The sequence below is a fragment of the Lathamus discolor genome, chromosome 11 (genome assembly GCF_037157495.1).
Source record: "Lathamus discolor isolate bLatDis1 chromosome 11, bLatDis1.hap1, whole genome shotgun sequence".
NCBI classification, from domain to species: Eukaryota; Metazoa; Chordata; class Aves; order Psittaciformes; family Psittacidae; genus Lathamus; species Lathamus discolor.
Genome location: NC_088894.1, coordinates 1,707,374 through 1,724,482, shown reverse-complemented (window position 1 = coordinate 1,724,482; position 17,109 = coordinate 1,707,374). Strand labels below are relative to the sequence as shown.

The window sequence follows — 17,109 nt, the reverse complement described above, 5'->3', positions numbered from 1 at the left end:
GGGGTGGGGCAGCCCCAGCTTCTCTGGTGAGAATTGGATTATCCCAATCCACACTTCCTTTTTAGAAGGTGGCCTCTTAAACCACTCATCACCTTCCCCCCATCAAAGGGAGGGTCTGGCTCCAGGATCCCGAGGAATCACAACCCTGAATGCTCACGGGGGGGTTCTCTAAATCCCAACCCCTCACTACAAAGCAATTCCCAAAGATGTGGGAGCCTCCTTGAGCACTTGTGAGTTTCCAGTGAAATGAACCCTTAAAGCAAACGGGAGGGCATGGAGGGCTGGGAGGCACTGGAGCTGCTCTGAGGATCTGGGAATGGTGGAAGCGGAGGAAGGACCCTGCTTCTCCTACAGAGATCCTTGGGCAGGCACCGTGCAGCTCCCACCGGAGTGAGCTGGATGGGTAAAAAGTGGGAAACGTGGAATATTGGATGGGGTGAGGCACACAGAGGGATGGGGGCTCAGCCCCACGGTGCTGCTCACACAGCAGGGACCGGCTGGGTGTTTTCAGCTGAGCAGGGATGTGTAGGGGCCTGTTTGAAGCGCGTCCCCCACGCAGCAGCACACGCGTCTCGAGGAGGGAGCGAGACGCTGGCTTGATCATTGTCTCAGCCAGGGAAATGGGTTTTAATGAGGTTTTAAATAATAAAGTGGGATAATTTCCCTGGCTGGCAGGATCATGAAATTTTCATGGCTCTTTTCTCTCCCAAAGTTTTATCAGCCTTTTATTTTTAGCCACGCATAATCCCCCCTTTTGAGAAGAGAATAATAGCAGAGAAAGCACTGATTTAGGGAAAGCTGCTCCTGGGCAGGGATGCTGGGCTGGGAAGTGGCTCCCAGGGGACACATCGCTCCACAGAGAGCCCTGCCCCATGCTCCAGGGTGGGTGAAGACCCTGCAGGGACAGAGGGGACCTCCAGCTCTGATATAGGGTGGCACTACTGGGTGCAAAGTGCTGGTACTGGGTGCTGATGCAGGGGTATTGGGTGCATGCTGCTGATGCAGGGTGCCAATTCTGGCTGCCTGGTATTGGGTACCAGTACAAGATGCATAGGGCTGGTGCAGGGTGCAAACGATGGGTACCTGGTGGTGGTGCTGGGTGCCAGTACAGGGTGCTGATGCAGGGTGCAAGTGTTGGGTGCCTGGTGCTGGTAGTGCTGGTGCAGATCAAGTATTGGGTGTCTGATGCTGGTACTGGGTACCGTGACGGCTGCTAACACCGGGTGCTGGCGACGGATGCTAGCACTGGATACCGGGTTCTGATGCAGGGTCCAGTTCTGGTTGCTGGCTCCGGATGCCGGTGTTGGATGCCGGGTGCCGGATGCCGGGTGCCGGTCCCTGTGTGCCTGTCTCCGTGTGTGTGTTTTGACGTGAGGAAGTGCCAAAGCTGCAATTGCTTTAGGAAGTCAATCGCAGGGGCCGGGGGACGCGTGCGCAGTGCAGCCGCCCCGCTCCGCTCCGCTCCCGCTGCCTCTCCCTCTCCCTCCGGTGCCCAGCCCGGAGCAGCGCAGCGCCGGAGCCGGGGGCCGCCGGGGGCTGCGGACGGCGCTGCGCGGATGCCCGGCCCGTGAGTACCCCTCGGCCCGCACCGGGGATGCGGCGGGGCTGGGCGGGGGGGGGACACGGACACACCCGGGCCCGCTGCCCCCTCCTTCTCCCTGCGCCCTCCCCGCTGCCGCTCCCCCCCCCCCCCCCCCGACGGACCCCGCTTTGCTCGTACCCCCCCTCCCGGTGCATCCTCCCTTTTGCGCGCTCCGAGCGCCGGGGCTGATGGAGAGCTCCGGCTGTGGCTGTGTCCGTCTGTGCGTCCGGCGGCTGCCTGTCACCAGCCCCATGTGCGAGGGCTTTGGGGGGGGGGGGAGAAGGTGAAGGGAAATGGGGGGAGAAGCGGGATGCTCCGTAGGGATCAGCTGTAGGGAAGGGGGGGACCCCGAGCACCGAGCAGGGAGGGGGCCCTCCCCGCCGCATCACCCCGCGGGAGGGCAGGGCTCCGGCGAGGAGGAGGAGGAGGAGGAGGATGGAGGGAGGGGGAAGAAGGGGGGCACCCTCCAGCCGCAGGGCCGGGGCTTGCCCAGCCCATGATGGGAGCTTGCAGTGAGGATTTCCCCCCTCTGAGGCCTCCCCTGCACCCACAGGTGGGTGCTAGGGCGGCGATGGAGCATCCTCGCTTGGCCAGGATCCCTCCTTCCCATGCAGCTCCCCAAGCCCCGGTGCTCTCCTCACAGGGAGAGCAGCAGCAATCGGGAGCCCTGACCTGGCTGTCCGGGGCTTGGGGAGCACCGGGGCTCGGGGAGGTCGGCTGAGGTCAGGGCGACCGCGGGCTCTGGTCCCCACCGCGTGGTCCAGCAGCGGCACAGCCGTAGGGTTGGAGCAGGGACCTGGCTCGATGGTGACCGGGACACGGCTCTCCCCATAGGGCTGTGACATCCAAGCATCACCCAACACGAGCCCGTCGCATGGTGCCGTGTCCGTGTGGATGAGGGCTGGAGAGGGCCACCCGGAGCTGCTCCACTTGTGGATCACGGCTCTGGGCACGGGAAGGTTCCCCCGGGAAGCTCCCTCTCCCTGCAGCTTCCATGAGGCTGCTCTGGCGCAGATCCATGGCCTTATTTAAGAAACTAAACAAAAAGTGTTAAGTGAGTGGGAGGGATTTCCCTGCTGCGAGGGGAGTTCATTCCCCTCTGGATGCGCCTCCACCATCCCCATCCATAGAGACGCTCGCCCCATCACGCTGGATGAGCGGAGCCCGCGGCGTTCTCCATCCCAGTGGATATCGTTTTCCTTGGGAATACGGGTCACCCCAGTGGGTACATATTTCAGAATAACTCCCAAGGGATAGCGCCACATCAGATTTCCCTACAAGGATTTTAGCTCCTCTGCTTCAGCCCTTCCCCACCAATGACTCAAGCTGCTAATCAAAATACAGTCGTGTTCTTCAGCAATTAAACAAGCTCCACCTCAATAAGATTATAGTGGGGAAGCAGGAATTTAGTGACATGGAGATACCTCAATCAGGGCGCGGGTGCCTGGTTCGGTGCCATTATTAAAAGCAAAAAGAAGGAGCCGAAGGCGGATGTTGGGATAACGCAGCTCAAACCCAGAGAGGGCGAAGGAGGAGAACACCTTGGCAGAGCAGTGAATGCTGAGCCTGCCCCAGTGCAGGATAAGCTCATCTCTGAAGCGCATCCTCTCCCCTCTTCGCTGGTCTGTGGCTTCAGTCCTACTTTTAGGCTGGACTTGGGCTACAGCATCTTGAGTTGCAATGGACGCATGCAAAAGTGAACTCAGGGCTCTTCCCTCTGAGCAACAGGTTCAGGGTGGCAAAGCAGCCGCCACATCACTGCTCGGCCTCTGCAGAGCATGAGCTCAACCTGCTGTGGCTTTTCCTCTTCTTCCCCCCCCCCCCAGATCTTTATCCTCTGGACAAAACCAGCTTGGAAAGGCAGCTCAGGAGGAGGCAGGAGCCGTGCTCGGTGCTGGCACCGCTCCTGAGCCACCCCATGCTGTGTCCTGCTCCTCCTCCTCCTCAGGCTGGTTCCATGCTCCAGCCCTTTGGGCCATACCCGAGCACCCCGAAAGCAGAGCGGGGCCTCGGGCAGCGCTGCCTTTGTGTCACCACTTGGGGTTCAGCACTTCGGGTCCTGCCTGGCGTAACAGCGGCTTCCGGGTGAGCCGGTGCCCACGGCCTTTGCCGAGACTTCCTATTACTCAGTTCCTTATTCTGTGCACATCTCTCTATGCATTTCCATCACAAGAGCAGTTCAGAGAGGGGTGGACCTGGAGGCAGTTGTTTATATGCATTATTTTATGCTTACCTCTTAATCTGCGGTGAAGGAAAGGTGCTGGAGCTCATCACCGCTTGCTTTCATCCCATAATGTGTTTAGAAGGTGGGTTTTGCCCATGGGGAGGACAGGCTGGGGGAAGAGCATCCAACATCTTCTGTGGGGTAAGAGGGGAGGAAACTGAACTCGCTGACTAATGGGGACTCCAGCAACGCCGGCACAGAGCAGGAAGCTGCTCTGCAGTGGCCATCAGTGTCCTGGTCCAGCGGGATCGGGGCCAGGAGCATCAGGAGTTTCAGGACACCTTTCATAGGGATTGAGCATCTTAAATCCAGCTGTGCACGCTCTGCGTTGTGCTGGTCCATGAGCCAGGGGGTGAGTCCCCTGTGCAGCCCTGGGCCTGCTCCATGGGACCAGGGGACACAGAACTGGTGGCTTTGGGGTCAAGCTGTAGGGAAATGAAAACGCTGGCTCTTGCCGGTGTGAAACAAGGCAGCAACCCCTGCGTTCTGATCCATCGTCACCCTCCTGCAAAGCTGCTCTCTGGGAGCATGGGGAATTCCTTATGCCTGTTATTTTGGGGCAGCAACAGGCAGGGAAACACCAAAATCCTTTGGGGTTCAGCTCAAACATTCACCTTAACCATGGAAAAAGGGCTTTTCCTGACAGCAGGAAGGTGGATGGTGGAGCTCTGCAGCAAGCCGCCCTTCCAGGTCTCTAACGGCTTGGAAACAGCCCCAGTGGACTTCTGAGGGCCCCGTGCTCGGGCTGGGAAGATCCCTGGGTTTGGGGGGCCCGGCTCTGCCACGCTCCAGATGTGCTTGTCAGTGCTTGCCCATTCCAGAGGCAGAAACACCACGGAGCAGCCATGGGATGGGTATCGGGGGAGCGGAGCCCCGCTGTCCCTCGATGCAGGCTGAGGGTGCGATATCAGCCCCTTCGCGGAGCTGGAGTTCCTGCTGGTTCAGTATAGAGGGGATTAAAAGCCAGCAAAGGGGTTTGGGGGTTAAGGATTCGGGTTTTCCCATTGCTCCCCCTCCTGCAAGCACGAACTGAGCCTGGGCTTAAGCAGTTTCCTCTGACAGAAGGCGAATGCCCAAGCAGTGTTTCAGTGCAAAGGGCAGGAGAAGAGCAAACAGGTAGAGATTGGCATTAGCAGGAACCCTGGAAAATGAAGGGAAAGCTTCCAGCTATAGCCCTGAAAACCAGCAGAGCCCAAGGAAAGATGCTGCTGTGGATCCGGTGTGGGTTTGACCATGAGGAGCGAGCTCACAAGGGGGTTGTGGGGACACTGAAAGCAGTGTCCGGCTCCTGTGTCCTCCCATGGTACAGTTGAGCCCTGCAGCATCCCAGGGGCTTGGCAAAGGGCATCGCCATGGCCTGGACATGGGTGAGATCCCCAGTGAGGACCAATACCATGATCTGAGCCCAGAACGCCTCCAATGGCATCCCGGCCTGAGAGCAATGCCCATCCTGAGCGGGATGCAGCGGCTGCCCCAGGGCTGGGGCCACCCCAACAGGGTGACAGCGCTTCCTTCCTCCCCGGGCTGGCCAAGCTGAACCCTTCGTCCTCCTTCTCCTTTGCTTGGGGTTTAAATAAGCAGCACAAAGCTCCCATTGCCTATCATGGCTGGGGCAAGGCAGAGCATCGCTGCTGCAGCGGTGGCAGTGAGGCTGCTGTGACTGCAGCAAAGGGGTCACCCACATCCCTTGGGATGCTCCAGTGTGTTGGGTCAGCAAATCCCCCTTGCCGTGCAGGGCAGTCTCCTGTGGGACTCATTCCGCAGTCCCTCACTGTTCTAACACAGGACAAAAGTCTGATGTGGAAGTTTTCTGACTGGGACAAGTGAAAGCTCAGCTCTGCAAGCTCTGGTCCAGGGATCCGTGGTGTCACTGGGTCTGGGGTGTCAGCCCATCCATGGGTGTTCACATCTACCTGAAGCCAGAGCTCAAAAGGCATCCCTCAGGGCTGTCAGTGTGCAGGCGATGGGGCCCACAGCATAAACCCAGGGTCCTCATTTGGGGGTTGTCCCCCTGGTCCCCAGCCTTTGTGCTGGTGTAACCCCAGCCTGTCTGGTCCCATCACTGGTTGAGCCGGCTGCTGGCTCAGCCCTGCCCTGCCCACATCAATGCTGCGTGGGGCTGTGCCCTGGGCAGGGAGCGTGGCTGAGAGCAGGGCCAGACCTGTCCTTGGCATGACCGGACCCACCGGCTCCCAACCCTCCTCCCTGTGCCTGTCTGGTGGCTCCGGATGCAGCCGGTGGGGTTTGGTTTCGTGCTGGGGCTGAGGAGGAAATCACCCCTTGGCTGCACTGGGGAGCACTCGGAGCCGCAGTAAGTGACCCCTTTGGTCCGCGTTTCCCTTCCTTTTCATCCCAATCCCGGGTTGATTCTCTGCCTGGTTCCTTGTTTCCTTGGAAGGGGCAATTCCTCATCTTCTTATCCTCAGTCCTCCTGTCATCCCCATCCCGAATTACCACTAATGCCCCCTCCTTTGCGCCCTGGTCCCCAGTGGGATGCACTGCTGCCTGTACTGGCATGCACTGGGATGGGGACTCATGGGCTGGCAGCACCCCATGAACACAGAGCACCCCACCACCACCATGGCTCAGCTCTCACCCTGGCCACACCGATGCCGTATCCCTCCTTTCCCTCTTCCCTTCCATCATCTGCTGGGCTCCATCCATGCAGTTTAGCCCCTGCTGGGTATTGATTACCGTGATCTTTCTTCTCCTTACGCATGGATCATTACCAAATGCTTAACAGGAGTTTGCCTTCACAACGCCGCGGTACGTCTGCTAATAGAAACATAATTGTCAGGGTTTGCCTGGTTAAATCCCCAGCCGATTGTGGCGGGTGCTATTTTTATGCTATGAAATAATTAACTCTGTTTCAGTGCAAAAGGGGCCAGAGGGTGGGTGCTGGCAACGCTGCGCCCGTTGGGGCTGTGCTGGGACAGAGCTGTGGGTCCACTCGCCTCTTTGCAGCAGATGATGGAGAGGTTCTTGTGGTCCTTTCGGTGGGATTTGGCTTGGAGGATGCTCAGTGTAGGAATCCGGGTGAGGAGAGGACAGGGCTCAGAGGTCCAGGCCTGAGCATCATCAGGAGAGGTGCCCATGGGGCTATTGGCTGTTGGGAAGGACCAAGGAGATGCTGCAGCATCCCATCACCAGGACCCATCTTTCCAGTCCCAGGGGACAGCAGACAAATCGCTGCAGGGCAGAGGCACCCGCTCGCCTGCGCCACGTGCATGGGCACGTCTGTGGTGTTATCAGGGACACGTGCTCGATGGGTGTCAGGGATGTGGCCACATGAGCACTGTCACCCCTCATCCCGGTGTGACCGAGGGACCAGAGCCCATAGCACCGGGGTGAGCCCAAGCCGGGGGCTGGGGGGGCTCGATGTCTTTAATCCTTCTCTAATAGAATGCAAAAGAGGGGGAAAGACTGGGTTTAAATATAGCTCCTAAAGCTTCCTGTGCACAGGCAGGTGGCTGGGGCTGGCTGTGGGTTGGGGCTCAGTGGTGTCTGCCGTGGGGTAACCCCAGCAGAGCATCACCAGTCCCTGTCACCCACCCGGGGCTGGCCCACATCTGGTTGTGCTCAGTGGTTGGTTTCAGCCAAAGCTGGCACGGGTCTGAGGGGAGAAAGGCAGGGAGGAGGAGGCAGGGAGGCTGCTGAACCCTTACGAGACACTGGAGAATCCAGCAGCGATGTGCAGGCAGCCAGGGCTGCTGAGCTCTGCTGCTCTGATACAGCATGGCCGGTCTCGCAGGGTGCTTTGCAGCTCCTCCGAGGTATGGAAAGGGGCTGGATCCGGATCTGGTGCTGTACACATCAAGGCATTGCTGGTGTGTGGCAGGGGCTGGGGTCTCCACCGCTACCAGGGGCTTTGTGCATCACCCCGGGTGAGCCATCCCTATGGATGTCTGTGACGAGCAACGAAGCTGCTCTCCTTTGGGTGACAGGGACGTTGCCATCCGGATGGGGTGGGCTGGGGACAGCCGCAGTGTGATCCGGCTGGTGTTTGGGTGCTGGGATATGCGGTGTTGGGAAGGGAGGAGATAACAGCTCCGTGTCCACAGGGAAGTGGCTGCGCCAAGCGGGGCGCTGGGCCAGGCTGATAACGGGCACATGGCACAGCCGGGTGCCCCGGGGGAGCGGGCAGGGGGATGTCAGCATTCCCCTTCCTCTTTCTCCCCTCTTCTCCCTTTTTCTCCCCTTTTCTCCCTTTTTTTCCCATTTTCTCTCCTTTTCTCTCTTTTTCTCCCCTTTTCCAACTTTTTCTCCCCTTTTCCACCTTTTTCTCCCCTTTTCTCCCATTTTCCACCTTTTTCTCCCCTTTTCCAACTTTTTCTCCCTTTTTCTCCCTTTTTCTCCCTCTTTCTCCCTCTTTCTCCCTTTTTCTCCCCTTTTCCATCTTTTTCTCCCCCTTTTTCACCTTTTCCTCCCCTTTTCCACCTGCACTGATGCCCATGTGAGTGAGAGGCAGCCACCAGCAGAGACGGTGTCCCATTGTGGTCCACTGATGTAGTGCCAGGACTGGACCCCTCCACCCGCAGCGGTGCCAAAGGCAGATTTAACCAAGGAAGCTGAGGTCGGGGGGCTGATTTCTCTCTGTTTCTTCTGAAGGGGAGGGGAACCCAAGCGAGTTTGTTTGCGAGGCACTCTTGGCCGATGGAGCCGCGCTCCGCAGCCTGGCACATCCCCGGCACCGGGGTGATGCTGCTGGGAGGCTCTGACTCAGCCCAGCCCTGGGTACCAGCCCCTTCCCTTGCTGCCCATCCTCATCCCTTGGGGATGCCTGGAGCACAGCGTGGAAGCCACCAGCTTGGGTGCTGGGGTCCAGGCTGTGCGCACCATAGGGGTGTATCTGCCCATCACTCCTCGCTTCCTTGGCCGTGGGGTTGATGCCAGCACTGATGTGCCCGGACTATCTCTGCGCCAGCACCGTGCTCAGTGCCAGGCCTGTCTCGGGACTGCTTCTGTTGTCCTCATGCCTGTGGAAGCCACTGGATCCAAGGGACGGGAAGCACGAGGATGCCCTGGCTCGGGCGCCGGTGGCACCCGCTGTGCCCTGTTGGGGTGAGGATTGCAGCCGGGGCTTTCCCAAAAAAGGCCTGAACTCTGGGTTGCGTTTGCCACTTCCCTCACCACTCCCTTTCCTGTGAGAGGATGTGCTCGGGGCCATTCTCTCTCCTCTCCCGGCTCCCTGCCCTCGGAGCAGGCGATGCCGCACTCGCCCTGAGCCGGCCGGGGTCACCCTGGCTGGCACCGGCCGCCGCGGGATGGCCGAGGTGCAGGTATGGATGCGCCGGTGGCATCTCCCCTTGGATCCCCCCGCTCCGGCTGTGGCACAGGGTCTGGTGCGCACCCAGGGCTGTGCTGGGGTGTCCTGCACTGGGTGGGTGCTGGTTTGTGCTGGGGATGATGGCAGGGGGGATGCCACACTGCTCACAGCATCATCCCCATCAGCGCGCTCAGGGCAGGGGCGTGCAAGGAGGGGTGTCATCCCCATGGCCGGTACTTGCCATCACCTTGGTTTTGTCTGTGTGGGGACCCTGCTGCCACATCTCCCATGGTGGCTGGCACAGGGTGATTGTGGTGCCTGCTTTGCCCCATGTGCGCAGGGTGCTTTGTGTGGGGGAGAGCCCAATGGAAGGGCAGGTTCCCTCTGAAAGCGATTTTGGGGAGCTCAGTTGCGTGGGGGTCCCCTCTCTGTATGAGGAGAGGCTGAGGTTGTGCCATGCTCAGCGGGGACATCACTGAGCCCATGAGCTGGACACCAGCGCATGGGGACTGCCACTGCGGCCCCGGGCACCAGGCAGTGATGGCAAAGGCTCACACAGGGTTCGGGTTCAGGAGGCTTTTGGGGTGAGGAAACGTCCCCTTTCCGTCACCCTTCCTCATTTCACAGCCTCACGTGTGCGCTTCCGCCTTCCCTCTGCTGCCCCATGGGACTTCCTTATCCGCTGCCCCTGCAACATCCCTGTGGGCCCCGCTGTGTTGTGGGGTGCAAAACCAACCCCGGGGGCCCACAGTGTGGTGGCATTGCCCTTTGGAGCCAGTCTGGAGCTGGTCCTGCCTCCTGGCTGGGTGCTGAGTGCACCCCACATGCATGGGATGGGGATGCCCCTTGCTTGGGGGATGCTGCTCCATCCTGATGCCTCTCTGGGGTGTTTTGGGCTGTGGGTCTGCTCTGGCCAAAGCCAGAGCAATGGGGCAGGGCCATGTGCATTGTGTCCCTGTGGCACCCAGGTGTCACAGCCGGGTGCTTCGGGATGGGCTGCGGGGAAGCACGGTTTTCCCAGCTTTAGGATTCCCTCCTGCTCGCCCCATTCCCGCAGCCTCATCACCGGTGCCTGTAATTAGTGCTGGGGTCAGATGGAGCCGAGGGCAGCACAGGGGGACAGGAGCACAGGCACTGCTGAGCCGGCGACAAGGTCACGGCCACGCTGCCAGCTCCCGGGGCTATAAATAGGGACAATTGGGAGCGAAACGTGGACTCGCTCCTTTTTGGTTCCTGCGGGAGCGATGGGAGCCAGCGGGAGCGTTGGGAGGGCCCAGGGCAGGAGCTCCTGGAAGGCAAAACCAGGGACAAGGCACCGTGGGCTCAGGGGACAGCCCTGTCCCCACCTGGGACCTGCATCCCAGCTCCATCCCCCTTGCAGGGCTCAGACCCGAGGTGATGGACCTGGGGCTGCTCGACACAGGGATGCTGGGGCTGAGGCACATGGGACTGCCCCTGCTCCAGCTCCTTCCTTCTGGCAGGGGAAGGGCTGTGATTGCTGCCCAGGATGCAGAGCCGGACGTGACCACATCCTCACCAGCCCTAGGTGGATGCTGAGCCCTGGTACCCAGCACTGCTCCTGCCCAGGAGCATCCCTGTTCCAGGCTGGACCAATGGTGCCGGCAGGGACAGGCAGCCTATGGGTGCAGTGGGACCATCCTGCAGTGGTGCAGAGCATTGGAGCTGGCACAGAGCGAGTTCTGTTTTGGTGCTCTTCACCCCCCATTTCCTTCCACTCACATGATGCTGTGGAGCCGCTCCGACTTCCCCATCCTGCGCATGAAGGCCCTGGGGGGGGGGGGTCCATTGGTGCTTCCCCATGGCTGGGGGCATTAAGGCCGGTGCTGAGCCCCACACCCTGCCCGGCCCCACTGCGGGGCTCAGCAGCAACACCAAAGCATGGTCGGGGTCCGGGGTGAAGCGTGGGGCCGGCAGAGCACCCACCACCACGTCTCCCCTCCTCCTTTCCTTTTCACTTCCTTTTCTTGCCCGGTGCCTTCGCCCGCTGCCTGCAGGGCAGGGCTCCACTGGGGATGGTAACGCGGTGCCGCTCCTCTCCCTCCCCACAGGCTCCATCCAGGAGGCCGCAGGGACTTTAGCCGGGGGCTCACCCGCGGGCTGGGACGAGCCCAGAGCAGCAGAAGAGCCCCTGGAGCACGACCCAAGCCCGTCCACCGTGTATGAGGCTGGGACGCAGGTGAGGAGGTGCTGGCCCCGGGGCCGGCCAAAGCAGGAGCTGGAACTAAATCACAGCAAGTCACTGCGTGGGGGTCCCTTGTGCTACTCCCATGCGCTTACACGTGGTTGGGGGCCACCGTGCTCATGCACTGTGTGCCCGTTCCAGTACGCAGGACCCGCGTCCGCAGAGACACCCCTTCCGATGTCCCGGCATGAGGCTTCTCCGACAACGGTGCAACCCGCCAGCAACCACCGCCCCAACGCCTGCTGCTTCTGCTGGTGCTGCTGCTGCAGTTGCTCATGGTACGTACGGTACGGTATGCTCATGGGATCCAGGGGTCCATGAGCAGCGGGATGCAGGGGTCACCCGTGAGCTGCTCGTCCTCCGTCCTTCGTGCAGCACCGAGCGCTTGGATGTGGCTGCTGCCCCAGCAGGCGCCTGGGTTTGAGGGAGAGGGGGTCCCACAGCATCCCCGACTCCTGGGTGCAACGTGGCCCTTGGGTGCCGTTTGTGGTACCCACCCCACAGGCAGCTGGGATGGAGCCGAGCCTCCGGGATGCTGCCTGCTCGCGATGGGTTGGGAGCTGAGAGCAGAACGGTCGGGAAGGGTGTGAAGGTGTTTTGGAGCAGACGGGCACAGTGGTGCTGGGGTTGTGTTGCTCTCCTTGGTGGGCTCAAGTTGAACTGGGCTGAGCACTGTGAGGGCAGGAGGGGTTTGCTGCCTGTTTCAGGCAGGGAAGGGCAGAAGGAGGGCTTCATGTCCATGCCCAGCACTGAGCTGCCTTCTCATGGCTGCGGTGCTCTGCCCACAGTGGATGGTCCATGTCCATTGGAGCCCTCCCAGGCAGCTCTGCCTTGGAGCATCAGGAGCAGAGTCCAACACTGCCCAAAGCCAAGGATGTAACCAGCCACTCACCTGCATCTCCCATCCTCTCTGAGGATCCCCAGCTCCTTATTCTCTGGATAGCCCAGCTTTTGGAGAGCCCATCCGCTCCCTCCATCCTCAGCATCTCCCTGCTCCCATTGCCGATGGCTTTGGGCTTTACAGCCACTGACAGCACTGACCTGCTGAGCCTTGTGCTGGTGTAGCAGCCCCATACAAACCCCCACTGGGTCCTTGGGGCCTCATCTCACCTGATCCCATCTCATTACCTTGCATTTACACAGCAGCGAGGGCATCCTGCCCCTAACGTCTCCTTCCAGGATGCTGCTCTGAGCAGGGTGACCCTTCCCTGTGTCCTTCCTCCATCTCTGCGAGGGCCTGTGAGCAGGGATGGGACAGAAATCCCTCCTCACGGAGCAAACAGTGACCAGTGCCAACGGTTCTGGGCCTCACTGAGCGCCAGGGTTGCCGGGAGCAGGGAGGCTCTGCACACCACAGCCACTGTGGGCCAGCAGGAGCGATGGTGTCGCAAGCAGGAAGCGCTGCGGTCAGCCTGGGCACTGAAATTGGAGGGCCCGAGGGAAGTTGGCTGTGCCGGGGTGAGGGATGCGCGGTGCGGGCGCATCCCCAGCGCCCCTGACTACCTTTCCATGTCCCCTGTTAGGAACGAGGACCGGGAGCGAGCGTGGAGGGCGTCCCGGGAGACCAAACTGGAGACCATCCCAAACTGTGAAGCCTGGTGAGTGCCGCGGGGTTGGGTGCACAGCATGGACCCCATTGCCTCCATCCATGGAACCCAGGTCCATATCCTGCCTGCTGGCACACGCATGAGGAGCAGGATCAGGGCACCGGGATTCAAGGGGTCCTGATGCTGTGTCCCTGGTTCCCAGAAGGAAATAGGAGCCTGGAGCCACTGGATGCAGCCCTCTTGTAATAGTGGCCCTTGGGCGCCTTGCACAGGGAAACTGAGGCACGCAAGAACCTCAGGAGCTTTCAGGCCTCATCCTGCCCTTTAAACCCACTGCTGGGAGCACCTTATATCCAGAGGGATAGGAGGGGACGGGCTGTTCCTTTGGGATCAGCGCTGCAGAAGCAGATGCAGCAGCAGTGGACACGTACCACAGGACATGGTGTAGTTACACTGCACCCAGCACCCACCCCCTGGGGCACCCTCCACACACAGCCCAGCACCTGGCCCCGCAGGGTCAGCCGTGCCCAATTGATGCCGACAGTGACTGCTCCAGCCCTGCTTCAGCAGGTAATGAGTGTCTGCTCCCTCCTCCCCGGCTGGGAGCAAAAGCCAGCACCAGAACAGGTCCCAGCCTGGGATATTCAGCTGAGAGACCCCAAGAGCAGCCTCTTAACTAAATGGCCTTAAAGCTCTTCCAGTTCCAGCCCCTGCCCCGGGCAGGGACCCCTTCCACTGGAGCAGCTTGCTCCAAGCCCCTGTGTCCAACCTGGCCTTGAGCACTGCCAGGGATGGGGCAGCCACAGCTTCTCTGGGCACCCTGTGCCAGCGCCCTCACAATAAAGAACTTCCTTCTCTCCAACCTGAACTTCCCCTGTCCCAGTTTGAACCCATCACCCCTTGTCCCGTCGCTACAGTCCCTCATGAAGAGCCCCTCCCCAGCATCCTTGTAGATGGGTATTGGATAGATGCTGATACAGACACTGGAGCTCTGAGGTCTCCACGCAGCCTTCTCTTCTCCAGGCTCAACAGCCCCAGTGTTCTCAGCCTGGCTCCATACGGGAGCTGCTCCAGCCCCTGCTCATCCTCGTGGCCTCCTCTGGACTTGCTCCGACAGCTCCATGTCCTTCTGCTGAGGACCCCAGCACTGCAAGTGGGGGTCTCATGAGAGCAGAGCAGAGGGGTAGCATTAACCCCATGCGGGATGGGCACAGAGGTTCAGGGATGGCACCGGGGATGCTCAGGGATGAGCCATTGAGCGCGGGGAACACTGCGGCCATAACCCTGTCCCTTTGCCCTCTCCGGGGGGACCCGGCAGCGCCAAGCCCACGCCGGAGGAGGTGCGGGGCTGGGCACAGTCCTTTGAGAAGCTGATGAAGAGCCCTGCGGGCCGCAACGTCTTCCGGGAGTTCTTGCGGACTGAGTACAGCGAGGAGAACATGCTCTTCTGGCTGGCGTGCGAGGAGCTCAAGGCCGAGTGCAACAAGCACACCATCGACGAGAAGGCCCGGATGATCTACGAGGACTACATCTCCATCCTCTCGCCCAAGGAGGTACGGGGCAGAGCTGCTGCAGGGCTCAAACAGGGCTGGGAGGGATAGTCCTTAAGAGTCGTCGCATCGATCAGGCTGGAAAAGACCTTTAAGATCATCAAGTCCAATCATTAGCCCAGGCCACCACTAAACCATGGCACTGGGAGAGGGCTCTGGTCCAGCCCGGAAGCAATTTGGGGCTGGGGTCAGTTGCTTCATGCTTATGTATGGATGGCAGTGAGAGCATCCCCGGGGATGCTGCGGGCAGTGGGACCCAAGGGCCTGGTTGTGCTGCGGGGCTGAAACCTCACGAGGGCACCAGCGGGCCGAGGAGATGCCGCATCCCAGCTCTGAGCATCCCTGGAATGGGGGCAGCCAGGGCGGGAGCAGCCTGAACCCCATCCTTGTGCCCAGCAAGGGGAGGACCCGGCGAGCTCCCTGCAGCCCCTGCAAAACACCCTGGGTATGGTGCAGATATAGCCTGGAGCACACTGTGCTCTTCCATGTCTGGCCATGGTGCTGCAGTGATACCCAACGGCATAGAAGCCCAGCCTGGTTTGCGTTGAAGGGACCTTAAAGCTCCTCCAGCTCCAACCCCTGCCACGGGCAGGGACCCCTTCCACTGGAGCCTCAGCACCCTCACAGGGAAGAGCTTCTGCCTAAGAGCTCAGCTCAGTCTCCCCTCGGGCAGGTTCAAGCCATTCCCCTTGGCCTGTCCCTACAGGCCCTTGTCCCAAGCCCCTCTCCAGGTTTCCTGCAGCCCCTTCAGGCACTGGAGCTGCTCTAAGGCCTCCCCTTCAGGAGCCTTCTCTTCTCCAGGCTGAACCTGTCCCTCACCCCCTGTTTCTGCCCAGGTGAGCCTGGACTCGCGCGTGCGGGAGGTGATCAACCGGAAGATGCAGGAGCCGTCCTCGCACACCTTCGACGATGCGCAGCTCCAGATCTACACGCTCATGCACAGAGACTCCTACCCTCGCTTCCTGAACTCTGCCATATACAAATCGCTGCTCCAGAGCGTCTCCCACTCCTCCTCGGAGTCCTAAAAGGGCTCCCGATGGCCACGGGGACACCGGTGGGGACACAGTAGCCAAAAGGGGGGGGGTCTCAGTGCCTTGTCCCTGCTGGCCCCCTCCTAAGTTTTTAGCTTTTTACCTAGGAACCATCACCCCGGTCTCTGGGCCACCCTCCAGGACTGGTCCCCGGGGCTGGTGGCATCTGTACTACTGAACCCCCGCCCCATCCCTGGCTGGAGCGAGCCAGGAGCGCGCCCGGGGCCCGGCTCCCTCCGCATCCCGTTTGGAAGAGGTCACTTTATCCCATCTCCACCACACGTGGGGACGCAGCACGTCCCCGTTTCCCACCTGAGACCCAGTTGGGGGCTGGGTTGGGGGGGTTGGGGTGGGGGGAGGTCGAGTGTTGGATTCTTTTGGTTTGGTTTTTTTACTTTTGATTTGAAATGCGCTTTTTTGTTGGCTTTTATTGGGGTATGGGGGGGGGGGGAGGGGGGAGGGGGGTGACAAGCGTCTCTGTACAGATAAAAACTTGACAGGTTTACATGCTCCGGCCTGGTGGCATTCCCAAGGGATCTGGGGGGCTGGATGGGGCAGGCAGCCCCTGCCCTGAGGCTGTAGCTCCCCTATCTCTAAAGCTGCTGCAAGGGATGGTGGGGCCATGAGGATGCGCTTGGAGGATGGCTGGGGGGGTACCAGGGTACCCTACGCATCCAGAGCAGCACATTCCTGTCACCCCAAAGTAAGAGCATCCTGCACCCTCAGTTCATGGACATCAGGGAAGGGGAGAACATGGATGCAACTGTTATCGCCCCTCCTGCCCAGGCCCACTGGGAACAATCACAGGGAATCATGGAATGGTTTGGGGTGGAAGGGACCTTAAGAAGCTCCTCCAGCTCCAACCCCTGCCATGGGCAGGGACACCTTCCATTGGAGCAGCTTGCTCCAAGCCCCATCCAACCTGGCTTGGAAAACACAGAATATCCATGTGGTCTTGTATGGCACAAGGAATGTGCTCCTGGAGCCCAGAATTAGCACATCTCCACCAGCAGCTCCTGCCCTTCACACTGAAACAAAGCCAACACCACCCCACCAACACTCCGCTGTTCCTAACCCAGAACAACCTCTGCTTTCCCATTTCTCTCCCTCTTCCCATCCTTCCCTCTCCCTCCCTTCAAAGCAAGGAGCACCGGTTTCTTTTTCCTGAAGATACTATTTAAGCAACCAAAACCGCTCAGCTTTTTGGGTTTGGTTTGTGTCCTTCCTTCCCTGTGGCACGGCTGCATGGAAACTCAAGTCAGGAAATGCCGTGTTTGCCAAGCTGGAAATACAGCTCCAGAAACTAGTTTTGAGGGAGACCAGAGAGTTCCTTTGGTCAGGAATGTCAGTATTGTTATTCCTGAGCTCTTCCTGGCAGGTTTTCCCTGGGTCTGCGCCACTGCAGCATCCCCACCCTGAGGTTTGAGTCCTGGGTGCTGGGTTTGCTCTGTAAAGGAAATACCTCATTCCCAAAATGCAGGTGCAGCTCAAGGATCGGAGGTTGAGCATCCCCAGGGCCATTCAACAGCATAGCAGGGGCTCAAAGCCACATCACAGAGGGCTCATCCAGGGAAGACCAAACTGAAGTTGTCTCTTGTTTCCAACCCTGGCACTTCAATACCTGGTACTTGATCTTCATTTAATCTTGTTTCCCTTTTTTCTCACTGAAGTTTATGTAGTTTTACTTAATTTACTTATTCTGTACT

The 17,109-nt window shown here is 60.0% G+C and overlaps 1 protein-coding gene across 3 annotated transcripts; it reads left to right on the top strand.

Annotated features, from left to right (window-relative positions):
• Window positions 1-1,428: 1,428 nt before the first annotated feature.
• RGS19 (regulator of G protein signaling 19) lies at window positions 1,429-15,758 on the top strand. 3 transcript variants are annotated; one of them, XM_065691932.1, is made up of 6 exons: window positions 1,429-1,567; window positions 11,142-11,269; window positions 11,417-11,553; window positions 12,799-12,873; window positions 14,141-14,375; window positions 15,209-15,758. In XM_065691932.1, the coding sequence occupies exons 3-6, from the start codon at window positions 11,453-11,455 to the stop codon at window positions 15,395-15,397; spliced, it is 600 nt and encodes a 199-aa protein (XP_065548004.1). In that variant the 5' UTR covers window positions 1,429-1,567; window positions 11,142-11,269; window positions 11,417-11,452; the 3' UTR covers window positions 15,398-15,758. The 3 variants fall into 3 exon arrangements, with proteins under 3 accessions (XP_065548004.1, XP_065548003.1, XP_065548002.1); XM_065691931.1 differs by lacking the exon at window positions 1,429-1,567 and adding an exon at window positions 7,334-7,579; XM_065691930.1 differs by lacking the exon at window positions 1,429-1,567 and adding an exon at window positions 8,944-9,085.
• Window positions 15,759-17,109: the final 1,351 nt, after the last annotated feature.

Excerpts from the sequence above, each read along its gene's own strand:
- RGS19 (XM_065691932.1), top strand. The coding sequence starts at position 11,453 with ATGTCCCGGCATGAGGCTTCTCCGACAACGGTGCAACCCGCCAGCAAC. Across the intron at positions 11,554-12,798 it reads TGCTGCTGCAGTTGCTCATG|GAACGAGGACCGGGAGCGAG; the intron begins GTACGTACGGTA and ends GTCCCCTGTTAG. Across the intron at positions 14,376-15,208 it reads CCATCCTCTCGCCCAAGGAG|GTGAGCCTGGACTCGCGCGT; the intron begins GTACGGGGCAGA and ends GTTTCTGCCCAG.